The 20,177-nt window shown below is 36.2% G+C and overlaps 1 protein-coding gene across 1 annotated transcript in view; it reads right to left on the bottom strand.

Annotated features, from left to right (window-relative positions):
* Positions 1–20,177, bottom strand: part of RB1CC1 (RB1 inducible coiled-coil 1) — a gene marked incomplete in the record, with an annotated part of 595,085 nt that overhangs the window by 424,785 nt on the left and 150,123 nt on the right. Inside the window, 3 exon segments of the mRNA XM_053715035.1 lie at positions 2,573–2,972; positions 12,234–12,436; positions 13,739–13,909. Of these exon segments, the coding sequence (XP_053571010.1) occupies positions 2,573–2,972; positions 12,234–12,436; positions 13,739–13,909 (774 nt within the window).

The following is a 20,177-nucleotide window of genomic DNA, read 5'->3' on the forward strand; positions in this document are numbered from 1 at the left end:
GTGAAATGTAAAAGTAATGTAACCAAACATACAAGGATCGATAATCCCCAAAGAGGTGCGCTTGTGTGCAACGATAACAGTTGAGACAGATGAAAAAGAGTCAGGCTGTACTCCCAAAAGGATGATCCAGGGTGGACTCCTACAGACGATAAAGACAAAAAAGAGAGGCGCCAAACATAGAGCAGTATCGTATGGGATATGCAGAGGCACAACAGTTAGCCCTCCCCCCAAGATCACAAACTACTCACAAACGGAGCGGCACAGAGTGCCAATGGTAGCAGACCGGGACTGTTATGGGTCGCCCGACAGACACACTGGAGCTGTTGACGTCACAGGGACTCGTCCAATCAGTGTGTCGGTTCCTCCAGAACACCAGCAGCACAATCTTGTTAGAAAGCCGATGTAGATGGCTATATTAGTTGGCTGACTTCCAGCCGTGGTACAAAACAGAACGCCCGACCCGAAGACCATGTAGCTGTTTTGCAAATTTCATCAACTGAAGCCTCATTCTTGAAAGCCCAGGAAGTGGCAACTGACCTAGTAGAATTAGCTGTAATCCGCTGAGGTGGAGACTGACCTGCCTCCAAATAAGCTCTGTGAATCAAAAGTTTCAACCAAGAGGCTAAAGAAACACAAGAGGCTTTCTGACCTTTCCTAGGCCCAGAAAAAAGAAAAAACAGACTAGAAGTCTGCCTGAAAACCTTAGTAGCATTAACATACAATTTAAATGCTCTAATAACATCCAAAAATGCAAAGATCTTTCAGAAGCATTCTTAGGTTTAGGACACAAAGAAGGATCAACAATCTCTTTACCAATGTTGTCTGAAGAAACAAACTAAAGAAAAAAAATGAAATACTGCCCACAAAACAGCCTTATACTAATGAAAACAAATCAGATAAGAAGACTCACAAGAAAGAGCAGACAATTCAGAAACTCTTCTAGCAAAAGAAATAGCCAAAAGAAACAACACTTTCCAGGAATGAAGTTTAATGTCCAATTTATGCATAGGTTCAAAATGAGGAGCTTGCAAAACTCTTAACACAGGTTAAAAATCCAAGGAGGAGAAAACATAATTTATGTAAGAATTTACCTGATAAATTCATTTCTTTCATATTGGCAAGAGTCCATGAGCTAGTGACATATGGGATGTACAATCCTACCAGGAGGGGCAAAGTTTTCCAAACCTCAAAATGCCTATAAATACACCCCTCACCACACCCACAATTCAGTTTAACGAATAGCCAAGAAGTGGGGTGACAAAGAAAGGAGTAAAAAGCATCAACAAAGGAATTTGGAAATAATTGTGCTTTATACAAAAAATCATAACCACCATAAAAAGGGTGGGCCTCATGGACTCTTGCCAATATGAAATGAATTTATCCTGCATTTAGGTATGCATAACCTGTCCAAACATCAAAGCTACCTCTGCATTTACTTATTTTCCGCAGTTAAATACAACATTGCCAAAACATGGAAAAAAGAACTACCCCCAAAGTGGTGTGTAATCTTAAATACAATGGCCTACATATATTCAATGGAAAAAGACGTCTTTCACTCCCTAAACAAATCTAATCTTTTTGAATTGGTTTGGACTGACTGAAAAGATAAAATGTAACACCCTATGGCTGCCTAGTGTAACCACAACGAATTAGACACACCCGACGTTCTTCACTTGACCTACCCACACATATCTTCAAACTATTTATACATTGACACCTTAAATATAACCGACAGCAAATCACCCCCCTTGTCTTCCCCACTCTATTTCTTCCCAGTCTTACCCTGTCCCCCTTTATCCAGACTACAATGGATGTATTCACTTAATTCTATTATATTTGTACTTCATGATATACATTCCAATATCGGTTTGTCTTTCCTAGAAATGTTTCTGTATGTTTCACTACTGCACTGGGACCTGCGCGTCCTTTCCTTCCTTTAAGACTTAATTATACTATGTGTTGCATCTTCCTTTGGATATCTAAATGAAGCTTTGAAATTTAAAAAAAAAATATATAGAAGTGAATTTAAAAGTGTCAATAACATGCTCTATTTGAATCATGCATGTTTAATTTTAATTTTCCTATCCCTTGAAGTATGGTCCATGTTCCTTTTTTTAAAATATTAATAAAATAGGATAAATACCAATGCTTATCACTCATCTTGCAAATTCTTCAAATATATATGCTGTAAGAAGGTACATAATATCTTAACTAAAACAAGTGACCTTCTCTCATGTCATATAGATATGGTTGACAATCTACATTATAGACCATTTTTAGGTCTAATATAAGTGTGTGCATGTGTATGTAGGTCTTGATAAAGGCCCCAAAGGAGGGACAAAACATTGACCTTTTTATTTTTTGTAGGATAATAAAGATTTAACTTTTATCAAAAATTTAAATAAAAGTCCAATCAATTAAAGTGCTGGGTGGATTAATATTGATTATCCAGGCAGTTGCAGGGGATTTTCAGTGAGTGACTTACATTTCAAAATTACTTTTAGAGGGCTAAAATTAAAGGATACATACAGTTTGCATGTGTGCAATATTAATATTCCTCAAATTTACTTACTCGGCTCATTGAATCAAAACATTTCCTGACCAACGACTCTACATCATTTGGCCGATCTTGTACGTTGATCCAATCTAATAGTGAAACATTGAAAGAAGGAAGATCCACAGAAAAACCTTCGGAATGCTCCACAATATGGGTAGAAGAATCCATGTTTTCAGGACTAGTTACTTCCTGTGATGAATGTTCCCCAGACTTTGAGAGGGAAGCTAAAAGCGGCAGTTTATTCAATTTTGTATCTTCATCACAGTCCACCATTTCAGTAGCCTTCTCATTTTCCTTTTCAGCAATATCTCCTTCACTAGAAGATGCCAGCCTACCTAAGCACATCCTATAGCTTTGTCGAGTTAGGCACTCTAGCAGTGGAATCTTGGCCATGACAGAAACAGATGTCCCTAAACTAGAAAATAAACAGAGACGAAAGTTGTTTAGAATATGAAAGTTGATTTGCAGTGTAATTAAACCATTCTAAAGTATTTTAAATCGTTCATTTCCTAAAAACCAGATAAACTGTATATGTTATCATCCTCATATGGTTTAGACAGTATTACATAAGTAATGAACATATTTACTTAAAACATAACAGTGCAAAACTAAAATCCTCTAAGTATATTTTATTTTTTAAATAAAAGCCTACACAATAGAATATATAAACCATAATTTATGGAAGAACTTACCTGATAAATTAATTTATTTCATGGTGGCAAGAGTCCATGAGCTAGTGACGTATGGGATATACATTCCTACCAGGAGGGGGCAAAGTTTCCCAAACTTCAAATGCCTATAAATACACCTCTCACCTCACTCATACCTCAGTTTAACATATAGCCAAGTTAGTGAGGTGTAAAAGGAGTAAAAGCATAAAAAAGAGGAACAGGATAAATAAAGTGCTTTATATAAAAAAATCATAAACCTCAAAAAATTGGGTGGGTCACATGGACTCTTGCCACCATGAAAAAAATTAATTTCTCAGGTAAGTTCTTACATAAATCATGTTTTCTTTCATATAGGTGGCAATATAGGAGTCCATGAGCTAGTGACGTATGGGATATAATACCCAAGATGTGGAAGTACTAGAGAGGGATGGATAAACTAAAAACTGCTATTTCCGCTGAGAAATTAAATCCAAAAAAAATTCTTAAAAATTCTTAAAAATTAAAAAAACTAATCATAGGCACTAGAATCAAACAGCTGCCTGAAGAACCTTTCTACCAAAAGCTGCTTCCGAAGAAGCAAAAACATAAAAATGGTAAAATTTTGTAAATGTATGCAAAGACCACCAAGTGGCTGCTTTGTAGATTTGATCAACTGAAGCTTCATTCTTGAAAGCCAAAGATGTTGCAACTAATCTTGAAGAATGAGCTGTAATTCTCTGAGGTGGAGACTGCCCCGCCTCCAAATAAGCTTTGTGAATTAGAATTTTCAACCAAGATTCCAAAGAAATGGCAGAGGCTTTCTGACCCTTTTCTCGAACCAGAAAAAATAACAAATAGACTAGAAGTCTTTCTGAAATCTTTAGTACCCACAAAATATTTCAAAGCTCTTACTTCATTCAAAGAATGTAAAGACCTTTCAAAAGTATTCTTAGAATTAGGAAACAAGGAAGGAACAATCATTTCCCTATTAATGTTGTTGGGCAAAAATGTAAACGAAGTCCGCAAAACAGCTTTATCTTGATGGAAAATCAGATAAGGAGACTCACAAGAGAGAGCAAGCAATTCAGAAACTCTTCTAGCAGAAGAGATAGTCAAGAGAAATAACACTTTATAAGAAAGTAGTTTAATACCCAAAGAATGCATAGGCTCAAAAGGAGGAGCCTGCAAAGTCTGTAATACAAAATTTAGACTCCAAGGAGGAGAGATATATTTAATAACAGGTTTGATACGAGTCAAAGCCTGTACGAAACAGTGAACATCAGGAAGATTAGCAATCTTTCTGTGAAATAAATCAGAAAGAGCAGAGATGTGTCCTTTCAAAGTATTGGAAGACAAACCTTTATCCAAACCATCCTTAAGAAACTGTAGAATCCTAGGAATTCTAAAAGAATGCCAAGAATAATCATGAGTGGAACACCATAAAATATAGGTTTTCCAAACCTTATGATATATTTTCCTTGAGTCAGAGAAACCTCTATGACTAAGCGTTCAATATCTGTGCCTTCAAATTTAGAGATTTGAAATCCGGATGGAATAACGGGCATCGAGACAGAAGGTCTGGCCTTAGAGGAAGTGACCAAGGTTGTCAACTGGACATTTGGACAAGGTCCGCATACCAGAACCTGTGAAACCATGCTGGTGCTATCATAAACACATAAGATTGTTCCATTATGATCTTTGAGATCACTCCCAGAGGTGAAAATATGTAAGCAGGTTGGTAAAACCATGGAATGGCTAGAGCATTTATCAATTTCACCTGAGGATCCCTGGACCTGGAGAGGTATCTGGGAAGTTTCTTGTTTAGATGAGAGGCTATCAGATCTATGTCTGGAAGACCCCACAACTGCATAATCTGATAGAACACATCTGGATGGAGAAACCACTCCCCGGATGTAGAATCTGACGGCTGAGATAATCCGCTTCCAAATTGTCTACACCTGGTATATGAATCACAGTGATTAGACAAGAGTTGGATTCAGCCCAAGAAAGTATTAGAGACAGTTCTTCCATTGTTAGGGGACTGCGAGTCCCCTCTTGATGATTGACATATGCCACTGTTGTAACATTGTCTGTTTGAAACTGAATATACAGTTCTCTCTTTAATAAAGGCCAAGCCTGAAGAGCTCTGAAAATAGCACGGAGTTCTAATATTAATTGGTAAACTCGCCCCTCGAGGATTCAAAACTCCTTGTGCTGTCAGAGACCCTCAGACAGCTCCCCAACCTGTGAGACTTGCATCTGTTGTGATCACAGTCCAGGTAGGACGAACACAGGAGGCCCCTTGAACAATAAGGTGATGGTTTAACCACCAAATCAGAGTGAGTTAAGTGTTGGGATTTAAGTATATCAGTTGTGATATCTGAGAATAATTCCTGCACCACTGGTGCAACATGCAAAGCTGTAGAGGTCTCCTATGAAAACAAGCAAAAAGGATTGCAACTGATGCTGCAATCATGAGACCTAAAACTTCCATGCACATAGTCACTGAAGGGAATGATAAGAGACTGAAGGTTTAGACAAGCTGAAACCAATCTCAAATGCCTCTGTTCTGTAAGAAATAGAGTCATGGACACTGAATCTATCTGGAAACCAAAAAGGGTGACCTTTGAATGAGAAATCAAGAAATTTTTTGGTAAATTGATCCTCCAAACATGTCTTTGAAGAAACAAAAGAAATTGTTTTGTGTGAGATTTTCTAAATGAAAAGTTTGAGTTAGAACCAAAATATCGTCCAAATAAGGAAACACTGCAATACCCTGCTCTCTGATTACAGATAGAAGGGCACCTAAAACTATTAAGAATATTATCGGTGCTGTTGCAAGACCAAAAGGAAGGCCGACAAATTGGTAATGCTTGTTTACAAAAGCGAATCTCAGAAAACGATAGTGATCTGGATGAATCGAATTGTAAGTGTCCTGTAAGTCTATTGTGGACATGAAGTGACCTTGTTGAACAAACGCAGAATACTCCTTATAGTCACCATCTTGAAAGTTGGGACACTTACAAAACAATTTAAAGTTTTTAGATCCAAAATTAGTCTAAAATAATTTTCCTTTGGTACAAAGAAAAGATTTGAATAAAAAAAACAATTGTTGTTCCTGCTGTAGAACCAGGATAATTACCCCTGAAAGTTCTAGACTTGAGCTTTTACTGGGTTTTTGTTACATGGGTAAGAAAGAATCTTCCCAAAGGAGGTCTTATTTTGAATACTATTTGACACCCCTGAGAAATTATATTCTGAACCCACTGATTTTGGACAGAGTCTGTCCAAACTCTTTGAAATAGCTTTAGTCTGCCCCTTACCAGAAGAACTGGCTTGAGGGTCACACCTTCTTGTAGGTTTAGGGGCAGGACTTGGTTTCTTATAAGGCTATACAAACATTATTATTATTATCATCATCAGGTATTTGTAGAGTATATTGTCGATCTATAAAGGGAGGGAGCAGATGAATCCCTGCGACCGATATACAGAGAGCCGTATGACTAGATTTCCCATAGGCGAAAACATGGTATCATCAGGCAATACTCCCTTAACATCCCTCAGACGAACACTGCACTAAGAGAGGATCTGGGCTTCAATATGCTTAGAAGCGCCTTTCACAGAAGAAATCAAGTGCATCATGCTTCACCACCTCCTAAAAAGGCAAAGTTTGTAAACCTGAGGTATGAGTGAGGTGGGAGGTGTATTTATAGGCATTTGAAGTTCTGGAAACTTTGCCCCCTCCTGGTAGGAATGTATATCCCATACGTCACTAGCTCACGGACTCTTGCCACCTATATGAAAAAAAAACATCTTATTGATAGCCTTCTCTAAATGAGTAAAATATACAATTGTTCACATTCAAGCATTTGTGCCATAATAAAGTGCTCTAACACATTACAGTATTTTTTTATTGCCCTACTACAGTGACCAACAACTTCCTCCGCCTTGAGGGGCGCATATACATTTAAGCTGCAATCTTTAAACAACACTGAGGTTCTTTCATAAAATTTATACTGTAGTTGAAAATTTAAACATTCAAAGTACAGATTAATAGTACAAATTAGAACATAAACCGAGGCATTTGTACAGTTATATTGGATTGGAAACAAGATATGAAGAAACTTAGCAATTACATCAAAGTAAAAATGAACATATATAAGTAGAAGTTTCATTGGACAGCGTACAAATTCATTGATATTGGTATGATTGATCAAAGTGACCAGTGTTATATCTATTAAAGGGACAGTATTGTCAAAATGAAACTTTCATGATTCAGATAGGGCATGACATTTTAAACAACTTTCCAATGTACTTTTATCATCAAACTTATTTTGTTCTCTTGGTATTCTTAGTTAAATGCTAAACCTTGGTAGGCTCATATGCTAAATTTCTTAACCTTTGAAGGTCGCTTCTTATCTCAATTCATTTGACATTTTTTTACAACTAGAGGGCATTAGTTCATGTGTGCTATAACATTGTGCTCATGCCCGTGGAGTTACCTAGCAGTCAGCACTGATTGGCTAAAATACAAGTCTGTCAAAAGAACTGAAATAAGGGGGCAGTCTGCAGAGGATTAGATACAAGGTAATCACAGAGTTAAAAGTATATTTATATAACTGTGTTGGTTATGCAAAACTGGGAATGGGTAATAAAGGGATTTTCTATCTCTTTAAACAATAACAATTCTGGAGTAGACTTTCCCTTTAAGTTTATTATAAAACCAATGCTGTATTTTCCTCATGTTTTTTAAGCAACTGAAATTAGCTTCTAAACAGTATTTGTTCATGTCTTCCAAAAATCCTTGTTGATCTTAATATCATATACCTTATAATAAAACCGGCACCATATGGGGCCTGGAAATGCACTGCATTAATTCTAAAAATACTAGAAGTCATTTTAAAACACTGAAAATTTGAACAAGAAGGGAAATTAAACAAATCTAGTGGAATGGTATATGCTAGGTTATATAATATAACCATCAGAAAAGGGCACTCTTCAAGCTGATAAAATGTGTTCAGAATGCTTCGGTTCATTAAAATGATATCATTCATCTTCTTACTCCAGCCAAGTTCAGAGCACAAATTCTACCAATTAATATGAACAAGAAAAAAAACACTAAGTGATATATAATAATATCAATCAGAAAATCAAACAAATGTCAGACAAATGAAAAATAAAAGAGAGACATTGTAACTGACAAAATGCTACTAGAACTTTTCTACTCAATTTAGACTAACTTCTGTGGGGCTTTTGCAACCTTTGCAAGAACACCATGCAAAAAAGGTTTTCCACACCTTAGGTAATAGATTTCTTAACCTGAATCAGGGTATCAATAACCTTTACGGAAAAATCTGAGACAGAATTAAGCGCTCAATCACCATGCTGTCCATTTCAGAGTTTTGAGATCTTAAAAAAAGAAATGCCTTGAGAGAGAAGATCCTTTCTTAGAGGAAGCCTCCAAGGCGGGCATGAGGAGATCTGCAACAGATCTGAAAACCAAAACCTTTGAGGCCACGCTAGAGCAATAAGAAATGCTGGGGACCATTCCTGCTTGATTCTGGCTATCACTTTGCATAGCATCACAAATGAGTAAAAAAAATGAAATCAGGTTGAATAAGCAAGGAACCACTAAGGCATCTATTAGACTCGCCTGAGGTTCCAAAGACCTGTTAGATATCCATCAATGATGGTGCTCTGCCAAACTAATGATGCAGTACACTTTGCTCATCTCTAAAGAACTGTAAAAGCCACTGCTGTGAAACTGTCTGACTTAAATCCCAGAAAAAAGTTGTGTCTGAGGTCAGGCCAACTCTGGAGAGTCATGAAGATTGCACAGATTTCCAATTTATTTTATTTGTAACCTCACACTTTCAGCTCAATCCCCATTAAGGAGGCAAAACAACTGAGGATCATGGAAAGTGGGAGGGATTAAAAGTTCTAGTGTGTTGGAGTGTCTTTTGCCCCCTCATAGTGGTCAGGAGGGAAACATTCCTACATGTGATGGCTCTAACCATCTGACAAAAAAAAGAACAATTTTTAGCAGTACATGGGAATTTTATTTTACAAAGGTTGTATATTATTATTCCACTATGCTTTAATATTTTCTGGGCGATATGATTTTGAATTTAATAGCTCATAAAGAAATAAATATAATAAATAAAAGCGAAAGTCAATTACTGACAGAAGAAATTAAAGGCATGAAAAGAAACAAACCGAAAACGCTACTAATAATAACCATATGATAATTAGAGGATATATAAACTTAATAGTAGTATCAATGGATACAGTAATTTTAAGATACAAAGCACTACTTGAAAGTCCCCTCCTCTCTACATTAATTCATGTAATTTCCAAGATGTTTAAGAGGACTGTTTGAGAAGGGCTTTTCAAATAGTAATATCCCACAATGGAACTGTGCCAATTTCTAGGCAAAAGGAGAATTATTTTACATCGATCTGGCCAAGCTGTTTAAATGGACCAAAAGATTGGAGGAAATGATGTAACACTACATGAAAAGCCAGCTACCAAGTAAAATAAGGATATGTTGCAGAAACAATGATACACAATAAAAGCCTAAAAAGGTAACTACAATGGCATGACACTAAGGGTAATATTTATCACAACGTCAATCTCGGTGCATTGATCGGCGTCAATACGCTCGCCAGACATCGCTGACGTGGATCTGCATACGATGCCCTTATTTATTTAAAAAAAGAGTAAAAAAAAAACGCGCGATAAGCATCAGACTGTTGTTAACCAACAGTCATCGATATCGCGATTATTGTTTTTTCAAAACTTTATTTATACCATTTCAATACTGTCCATGAAAAAGCACATTTCTCTAAAGCTAATTCATCTGTTAATGTCCAAGAAATAGCTAGATTTATACCTGAACAAACAATATCTCATAGAAAGTTATTTTTATATTTATTTGTGATACAAAAAAATCTGTTATATGATACTTTCACATAAATTAATGTGTATTTGTATTTCTAAAAGTAATGATATGCTTTTATCTCATGGTTTGTTTTTTCTATAAATGATTATTAATGCTGGAATGTGTACATATATCTTTGCAAATACGTGTGTGTGTGTGTATGTATGTATGTATCTCTATATATATATATATATATATATATATATATATATATATGTATATATATATATATATATATGTATATATATATATATATGTGTATCAGCGTTGCAGAATCTGTTGGCGCTCTACAAATACCTGATATAATATATATATATATATATATATATATATATATATATATATATATATGTGTGTTATGTCAGAAATCATTTGCAATCATATTTACATGTCCCTAAATTCTTTTTTTTTTGTTCTAAACAATGTTGTCTTTCATATTTCTGTGTTTATTTATACCACTATATGTATATAGTGTAACTGTATTATTATTCTGAGCAGGAATAATTGCGAATATAACATGTAATTAGGGTATCATATGTATTTATTTGCAATCAACGGATATTTTAAGAGCTGGGTCAGTTTTCTCTTTTTACCTGTGTAACCCCTCCTGATTGCAATCTAGTTTTAAAAACCACCCCTACACAGGTGTTACAAAATGGGCTGGCATATAAGATGACATTTCTTACTGAAAAAGAAAATCAAGAGAAGGAAGAAATACACTAAAAATAGCATGACAGTAAAAAGGTGATTTTAATTTCTGCTGTATCTGATTCATGACAGTTTAATGTTAGGTGGGCTATCCCTTTGAGTTATCATCTTAAGATTAAACATCATTCACATTTTAAAATCATCGTCTAAAATATTACACTGTGTGTCCTAATGTCAGCATCAATGCTGATCTTTAATACTAATTTCACATATACATACTTTCAAAGTATAATACACAATGTAACAAATGGCACTTACAAGTTCTGATGAGTGATCAATGACACAAGTATCAAGCAATTTAATTTGTTAGTGATATGTATATTTGAATCAGATTGGCTGATGTCATAAATCATGTGATTATGCATATTCCAATCAAAAGTGGTTGAAAAATTCACTAGTGTGTGGGTTGTTTAAGAGTTTGCTTCATAATTGGTGCGAAAAGTGTTGCATCAAATTTGGTGCGAAGTGGAGAGTGGGACTTGTATTATATGCCTTAAACATGATGCAAATAGATTTATCAAAAAAATAAAAAGGAAGTTAGCTATATTATGTTGTGTATTAATTTCATTTTTAACTCTATATCTATTAGTGTAAAAGGTTTGGGGCAAAACTTTGCAACAAATTTGGAGAAATAATACTGTCCACTTGCTTTGTAATGAGAGACAAAGATGTTACATTTACTTTTATTATTTAACAATTTACTTTTATTATGTAATATGCTTCATTCTCTTGCAGCATCGAACATAAGCTTTCTGTGTTTTCACACTCCCATTGATTTCTATGGCATCCGCGGCCTCAAGGGTGGCGGTTTCAAAACTAGGTACGCCGCATTGAAATAGACGCGAGCGTACCAGTTAAATGTTTGATAAATTGGGAAAAGAGTCAAAAAGAGTCGAATGAGAATTTGAAATGTCTAATGACGCAAGCATTGATCTGCGCCGGATTGAGATTGTGGAAGCGTACATTTTGTCACACATTTCAACATTTGACGATCTTGACACTTTGTTAACTAAGGCGGATCAATCTTGCGTCAAATACGACGCGGGATTCCAGCGTATTATCAGTTGAGGCTTTGATAAATATTTTATTGCTTAAAATGCTGATATAAAAGAATTATAGACAACCTGAGGAGGACTCTAGAGCAGTGCTGAATCATCTGGATAACACAGGGTACAGTAGGGCTTCAGGTTTGAGCAACATAAAGTCCAGTCCAGTTACCATACTTCATTACTTAAGACTTTCATTAACACATTAAATTTCATAGTCAGGCTTTTTTTGCTAATATGACCAACTCATTGTTTGCATTTCCTTCTAAGCATTTATGACACAAACACAGGCTAACTATATAATATAAAATATATTTTCATAGCATACTTACTTGGTTAATTTTAGCTTTATGTCATCTACTGACTGCAGATACTTAGAATATGCGTTATCAAACTTCAAAAGCAGCTTTTGGTATGAATGTGTACAATCTTCTAAATTGGCCATTATAGCAGCCCAGCCTTGATGTTGAAGATGTTCATCATGAACCAGACCTTCACAAAAGGAGCACAGCTTCTTTGCAACATCATACATTTCCTGAATGTAAGCAAATATATATATTTTACAGTAGGTAGTCAATGAAACTGTAGCAAACACAGTTAAAGAGACAGTTATATCATAATTAAACAAATTGACTGGATAGAACATGACATTTTTTACAATTTTCCATTCTACTTCTATTATTGATTTTGCTTAGTTCTCTTTGTATCCTTTGTTAAAGAGCAATCCTAGGTGAATTCAGAAGCATGCACGTGTATTTAGTCATCTGGCAGCAGTGTTTGCAACATTGTTTTTTATAGCAATGTTAAACATAGTTACAAACACTGCTGCCATAGGCTGCTATAGACACATGCACACTCCTCAGCTTAGCCAGGCACACTGCAACTCCCTTCTTTGGTGGCCAATGGCCTAATTATTACCAATAATGACATAGCTATACTAGCATGACCAGCTCACTGTTGAAGTGGCATTTTCTGCAACACCTCAAAAATTCTTCAAACAACGATTCAAGTTATACCAAAGCTGGTTGTCAGTTATGAATTGCTAATTCTCCCTCCAGTGCATCTGGCATATCCCCTTTCCAAAATTATTATTCATTTTTGCCTGAATTATGTATGTATGTTATTGCACATTCAAGCACATGGTTGCATGATGTTACAGGGATTACATTTAGTTTCCAAGCCATTCTACCATCAATAATTACCAACTACCAACCCATGTGACTCAACCATGCAGCTGCCAAAGGAAATTTGAATCCTTGATCCTCTTTTCTGCAAGTAGCCCCTTGGTTCCCTGTCAGGAAGAATTCAGTACGTACTTTTTATTGTCTGCATAAAGGTGGTTATATAAATGTAGCTCTTGAGGTTTGCCTAAACGGTAAGATATAGTTTTGTCTCTAATATAATTCTAACAATAACAGTTCCAATGTGAACAGTCCATGTCTATAACTGATGTGATCATTATTACATTTTTATGAATATCATCCCAACTGCAACTCAAATATTAATACTTACTTTATTCAGCTTTGTAATGTGTCATTTTTGGCACCTGTACTCATATTGTGAAAAGAACATTTATGGCTTTGATTGTTTTCCAGCTTCCACCTTATATTGTCAGTGTTTAATTCCCATATAACTTGTATGAAATTGTATTGAAATTCTAACAAGATGTTGAGTGAATTCCTGCTAAAACTTGTCAGAAAAATGCTCCATATATATGCGAGACATTTTATCCACTTTTAAAAGATGGGTGACTGATAAGACCAAAAAAAACAAACAAAGAAAACTATAGAATATTTTTCAGATTCATGTTATTAAGCAGCAATTAAAGAATTCTCACCATAGCAAGTTGTGTCCTTGAGGCTACCGTGTGAAATACAGCCGGCATCATGAGGGACTCTTCTACTTTTAATTCCATTTCATTTTCTGCTGAAAATGTAGTTCTAGGAATAACTGGGGGCCGTTCACACAGAATCATCTCTTTATTGAATAGAAAAATTGGATTGGTGTCCTAAGAAAAGCACACATGATAAACACTAGTGAGGATAATAAAAGAGACCATCAAACAATTAACCTTATTGTAGCATTTGTAAAATATTAGAACAGTATCTAAATGTACAGAGTACTTTACACCCTCCCTCATAAGCTAAGTCATGTGTGTGAATTATAACTTACAAAATGTTAAGCTGGAGCTGCATTATAATTGTAAAGTCCCAGTGTCAAATAATTAAAATCTGCAGCTAAGACCTGATTAAGAGGCATATCACCCTGATATATAGCTATAAATTGTGATTGTCTCAAGACCAGTAAGTGTGGGTTTGCCTTCACGATTTATCATTTTCTGAACCTTTGTGACTTTTTGTATAAAAAATGCACACAATTTAATAGCTATACTTCAGGTTTTGGTTGGTATATGGAGCTTTGAGTCCAGGCCACTCTCTCCTGCTAAAGAGCAGGGCTAGGACATTTTACACAGGACTACAGCTAATTTTCTAGGTACAGTGGTACCCAGGTATATAAAGAACCCTAAACACAATTTTTGACATTCTGGGCTAGATAACGAGTGGTATACTAACTGTTGTGCATTAGCGGTAAGGGTTTATCACGACTCTTGAGCGCAACTACATTTAACGCGTCGGGATAGTGTGACCTATATATAGGTAGGTGTGTCTGTGGGTGGGTGCATATATATTAAAACATAATCAGAGAGACTGACCATCCCCCATTGGTTAAAGCACCCCACCCAAGCTCAGGTGTGCTCATGACAGTGTAATAGAGTTGTCAATATTAAGCAAGGGAGTCTCATTCTATGATGAAGAGTAAAAGCAGGAATGATTCAGCCCTCTGAGGCAAAGGACTGTAGTTTTAGGACTAGTCTATATGGGGGCACCTTGTAAGTGGTGACTGGCTAAGCAAAATATGGCCATATTGTGTGACTAAGATCCCAATTTTATTTAAAAAGAATAGTTGTCCCTTGATGTTGTTTGCTGGCAATTTTTTTGCAGTTCAAAAAATATGTTGTGCTTTGAAAATGGATGTGCGCCAATACCTTTTTGTTTGAGTATATATAAATATATGCATTTAAGAATAAATAGAACATACTCTGCTATGTGAAGAACATTGGAATATTACTATTTTGTGTCAGGTCGGTTAGCGCACTTGAGAAATCGTGATTGGGTTTGCGTGCGAGTAAGGGTGTTAGGTTTTCTTCCACTTTTCACACTTTTCCACTTTTCACACTCTATTGAAATCCATGGGGGAATACATTAAAGAGGTCGCAATATTATAACTGACTTTTTGTGTCAGGGTAACGCTTGAGCGAAAACTATTTACTTTCAACTTGTAATACGTGCTACCCGACGCACACAAAAAGCCGAAGTTGATCGGAGTTAAAGGGACAGTAAACCTAAAAAATAATGTTATATAATTCTGCACATAGTGCAGAATTATATAACATTATATTAGTGTTATCGTTATAAAACCTTATTTCCCCTTTGAATTTTTTTAAAATATGACAGGTTTTCAGACCCACTCTCTGTGCATCGGGCCAGCTGTATAGTCAAAGCCCGGCCCGACCGCGCCATAACACTAAGTGCAGCTCGCTCCTGCTGTCAGACAGAGCAGGAGCGAGTTGCACTTAGTGTTATGGCGAGGTCGGGCCGGGCTGTGACTATACAGCTGGCCCGATATGGTGTATAATAAAAACAGACCCGCTCAGAAGAGCGTAGAGAGCGGGTCTGAAAACCTGTCATATTTTAAAAAAATTCAAAGGGGAAATAAGGTTTTATAACGATAACACTAATATAATGTTATATAATTCTGCACTATGTGCAGAATTATATAACATTATTTTTCAGGTTTACTGACACTTTAACGCACAAGTGGGAGCACAAACTACAGCTCCACTCGTAATCTAGCTCTCTCAGTTTCAGCATTTCGCTAATATGGCGCTTTTCAACTATGACCATTTTAATTAACGTATTTGGAATATTTCACCATAGCCTAAAAAGCTAACAAGTCAAAAAAGGCATCACCATTCTCATGTTGGTGATTCAGTCAACTATAACTTAGTATAGTCATTTTCTACAAATTCAGCATTTGTGAACTGAGCACAACTCTGTATTCTGGTACAGTCATTTGTACGAACATGCAGCATTTACTAGATTTTTCCTAATATTCAGCATTTATGATCTCAGCATCTCTCTGCATTCTGGTACAGTGCTTTTTAAAATGCTCATAAGTTTTAAATACAGCACAGTATATATATATATATATATATATATATATATATATATATATATATATATATATATATATACACATACACATATATATATATATACATACACATATATACACGCACACTTTTACTAGTGTGGATTGAGTATCAAAATGAGTCACAATATGCGATTGAGTAAATTAATTGTCCTAAGCAAGGCACGAAGTCTATTCAATGCTATGAAGGCTAAGAGAGGCGAGGAAACTGCTGAAGGTAAATTTCAAACTAGCAGAGATTGATTTAATATGTTTATGAAAAGAAGCCATTAAAGTGCATGGTGAAGCACAGTAAAAATTACACAATCTAGGATGCTGGTAACCTTGTAGAAGATCACAAAGTGGTCAATCCATGCAGCAAGAAAAAAATAATATAAATAAGAATACAGGCTCCCATTTCTGAAGCAGTGAACTGTCTATTTGTGACTTCTTGCGTCACAGTACGTGCAAAGATTCAAATTCAAACTTATCAAAAAGTCATAACTATGAAAATATAACATTTTAATGGTTAACCATTTGTGAGTGGCAAATTTAAGCATTTTTCAAGTGAAACAAGTCACTTCTTCCAATTTTCAAGTGGCATATAAAGCATTATTTTTCAAGAGACCAATGCATAGCCAAATTGGAAAAATATAGAAGTAATAAAAAGATTGGGAAGTGAATTTGGCTCTTTCAAAAACATCAATGCTGGACCTTTTAGAATGGAAATTTTTGTTTCAAAATACTGACATTTACTAATATTATGTAGGAACTGTAACTACAACCCTTCTGTCAGGTGCCATACACCCCCCTCCATTGACAACAAGTATCTGATGCTGAACAGCAAATTTTTTTCTTTAATGTATTTTTTTAAATTTTACAAACAATAATAGAAAAACATAATTTATGTAAGAACTTACCTGATAAATTCATTTCTTTCATATTAGCAAGAGTCCATGAGCTAGTGACGTATGGGATATACATTCCTACCAGGAGGGGCAAAGTTTCCCAAACCTTAAAATGCCTATAAATACACCCCTCACCACACCCACAATTCAGTTTAACGAATAGCCAAGAAGTGGGGTGATAAGAAAAAAGTGCGAAAGCATATAAAATAAGGAATTGGAATAATTGTGCTTTATACAAAAAAATCATAACCACCACAAAAAAGGGCGGGCCTCATGGACTCTTGCTAATATGAAAGAAATGAATTTATCAGGTAAGTTCTTACATAAATTATGTTTTCTTTCATGTAATTAGCAAGAGTCCATGAGCTAGTGACGTATGGGATAATGACTACCCAAGATGTGGATCTTTCCACACAAGAGTCACTAGAGAGGGAGGGATAAAATAAAGACAGACAATTCCTGCTGAAAATAATCCACACCCAAAATAAAGTTTAATGAAAAACATAAGCAGAAGATTCAAACTGAAACCACTGCCTGAAGTACTTTTCTACCAAAAACTGCTTCAGAAGAAGAAAACACGTAAAAATGGTAGAATTTAGAAAAAGTATGCAAAGAGGACCAAGTTGCTGCTTTGCAAATCTGATCAACCGAAGCTTCATTCCTAAACGCCCAGGAAGTAGAAACTGACCTAGTAGAATGAACTGTAATCCTTCGAGGCGGAATTTTACCCGACTCGACATAGGCATGATGAAATAAAAGATTTCAACCAAGATGCCAAAGAAATGGCAGAAGCTTTCTGGCCTTTTCTAGAACCGGAAAAGATGACAAATAGACTAGAAGTCTTTCGGAAAGACTTAGTAGCTTAAACATAATAATACAAAGCTCTAACAGCATCCAAAGAATGCAATGATTTCTCCTTAGAATTCATAGGATTAGGACATAATGAAGGAACCACAATTTCTCTACTAATGTTGTTAGAATTCACAACCTTAGGTAAAAAATTCAAAAGAAGTTCGCAGCACCGCCTTATCCTGATGAAAAATCAGAAAAGGAGACTCACAAGAAAGAGCAGATAATTCAGAGACTCTTCTGGCAGAAGAGATGGCCAAAAGAAACAAAGCTTTCCAAGAAAGTAATATAACGACCAAAGAATGCATGGGTTCAAAAGGAGGAGCTTGAAAAGCCCCCAGAACCAAATTCAAACTCCAAGGAGGAGAAATTGACTTAATGACAGGTTTTATACGAACCAAAGCTTGTACAAAACATTGAATATCAGGAAGATTAGCAATCCTTCTGTGAAAAAAGAACAGAAAGAGTAGAGATTTGTCCTTTCAAGGAACTTGCGGACAAACCTTTATCTAAACCATCCTGAAGAAACTGTAAAATTCTCGGTATTCAAAAAGAATGCCAAGAAAAAATGATGAGAAAGACACTAAGAAATATAAGTCTTCCAGACTCTATAATATATCTCTCTAGATACAGATTTACGAGCCTGTCACATAGTATTAATCACAGAGTCAGAGAAACCTTCTTTGACCAAGAATCAAACGTTCAAACTCCATACCTTAAAATTTAAGGATTTGAGATCCTGATGGAAAAAAGGACCTTGCGACAGAAAGTCTGGTCTTAACGGAAGAGTCCACAGCTGGCAAGAGGCCATCCGGACAAGATCCGCATACCAAAACCTGTGAGGCCATGCTGGAGCTACCAGCAGGACAAACGAGCATTCCTTCAGAATCTTGGAGAATACTCTTGGAAGAAGAACTAGAGGCGGAAAGATATAGGCAGGATGATACTTCCAAGGAAGTGATAATGTATCCACTGCTTCCGCCCGAGGATCCCGGGATCTGGACAGATACCAGGGAAGTTTCTTGTTTATATGAGAAGCCATCAGATCTATTTCTGGGAGTTCCCACATTTGAACAATCTGAAGAAATACCTCTGGGTGAAGAGACCATTCGCCCGGATGCAACGTTTGGCGACTGAGATAATCCGCTTCCCCATTGTCTATACCTGGGATATGAACCGCAGAGATTAGACAGGAGCTGGATTCCGCCCAAACCAAAATTCGAGATACTTCTTTCATAGCCAGAGGACTGTGAGTCCTTCCTTGATGATTGATGTATGCCACAGCTGTGACATTGTCTGTCTGAAAACAAATGAACAACTCTCTCTTCAGAAGAGGCCAAGACTGAAGAGCTCTGAAAATTGCACGGAGTTCCAAAATATTGATCGGTAATCTCACCTTCTGAGATTCCCAAACCCCTTGTGCCGTCAGAGACCCCCACACAGCTCCCCAACCTGTAAGACTTGCATCTGTTGAGATTATAGTCCAGGTCGGAAGAACAAAGAAGCCCCCTGAACTAAACGATGGTTAACTGTCCACCATGTCAGAGAGTGTCGTATAATCGGTTTAAAGATATTAAATGAGATATCTTTGTGTAATCCCTGCACCACTGGTTCAGCATACAGAGCTGAAGAGGTCGCATGTGAAAAACGAGCAAAGGAGATCACATCCGATGCGGCAGTCCTAAGACCTAAAATTTCCATGCATAAGGCTACCAAAGGGAATGATTGTGACTGAAGGTTTTGACAAGCTGATATCAATGTTAAACTTCTCTTATCTGACAAGGACAGAGTCATAGACACTGAATCTACCTGGAAACCGAAAAAGGTTACCCTTGTCTGAGGAAACAATGAACTGATTGGTAAATTGATCCTCCAACCATGATCTTGAAGAAACAACACAAGTCGATTCGTATGAGATTCTGCGAAAATGTGAAGACTGAGCAAGTACCAAGATATCGTCCAAATAAGGAAATACCAAAACCCTGTTCTCTGATTACAGACAGAAGGGCACCGAGAACCTTTGAAAAAAATTCTTGGAGCTGACGCTAGGCCAAACGGTAGAGCTACAAAACCAGTAATGCTTGTCTAAAAAGAGAATCTCAGAAACTAAAAGTGATCTGGATGAATCAGAATATGCAGATATGCATCCTGTAAATCTATTGTAGACATATAATGCCCTTGCTAAACAAAAGGCAGGATAGTCCTGCAGGTACCATCTTGAATGTTGGTATCCTTACATAACGATTCAATATTGATAGATCCGGAACT

This window comes from Bombina bombina, chromosome 5 (genome assembly GCF_027579735.1).
Source record: "Bombina bombina isolate aBomBom1 chromosome 5, aBomBom1.pri, whole genome shotgun sequence".
Taxonomy (NCBI): domain Eukaryota; kingdom Metazoa; phylum Chordata; class Amphibia; order Anura; family Bombinatoridae; genus Bombina; species Bombina bombina.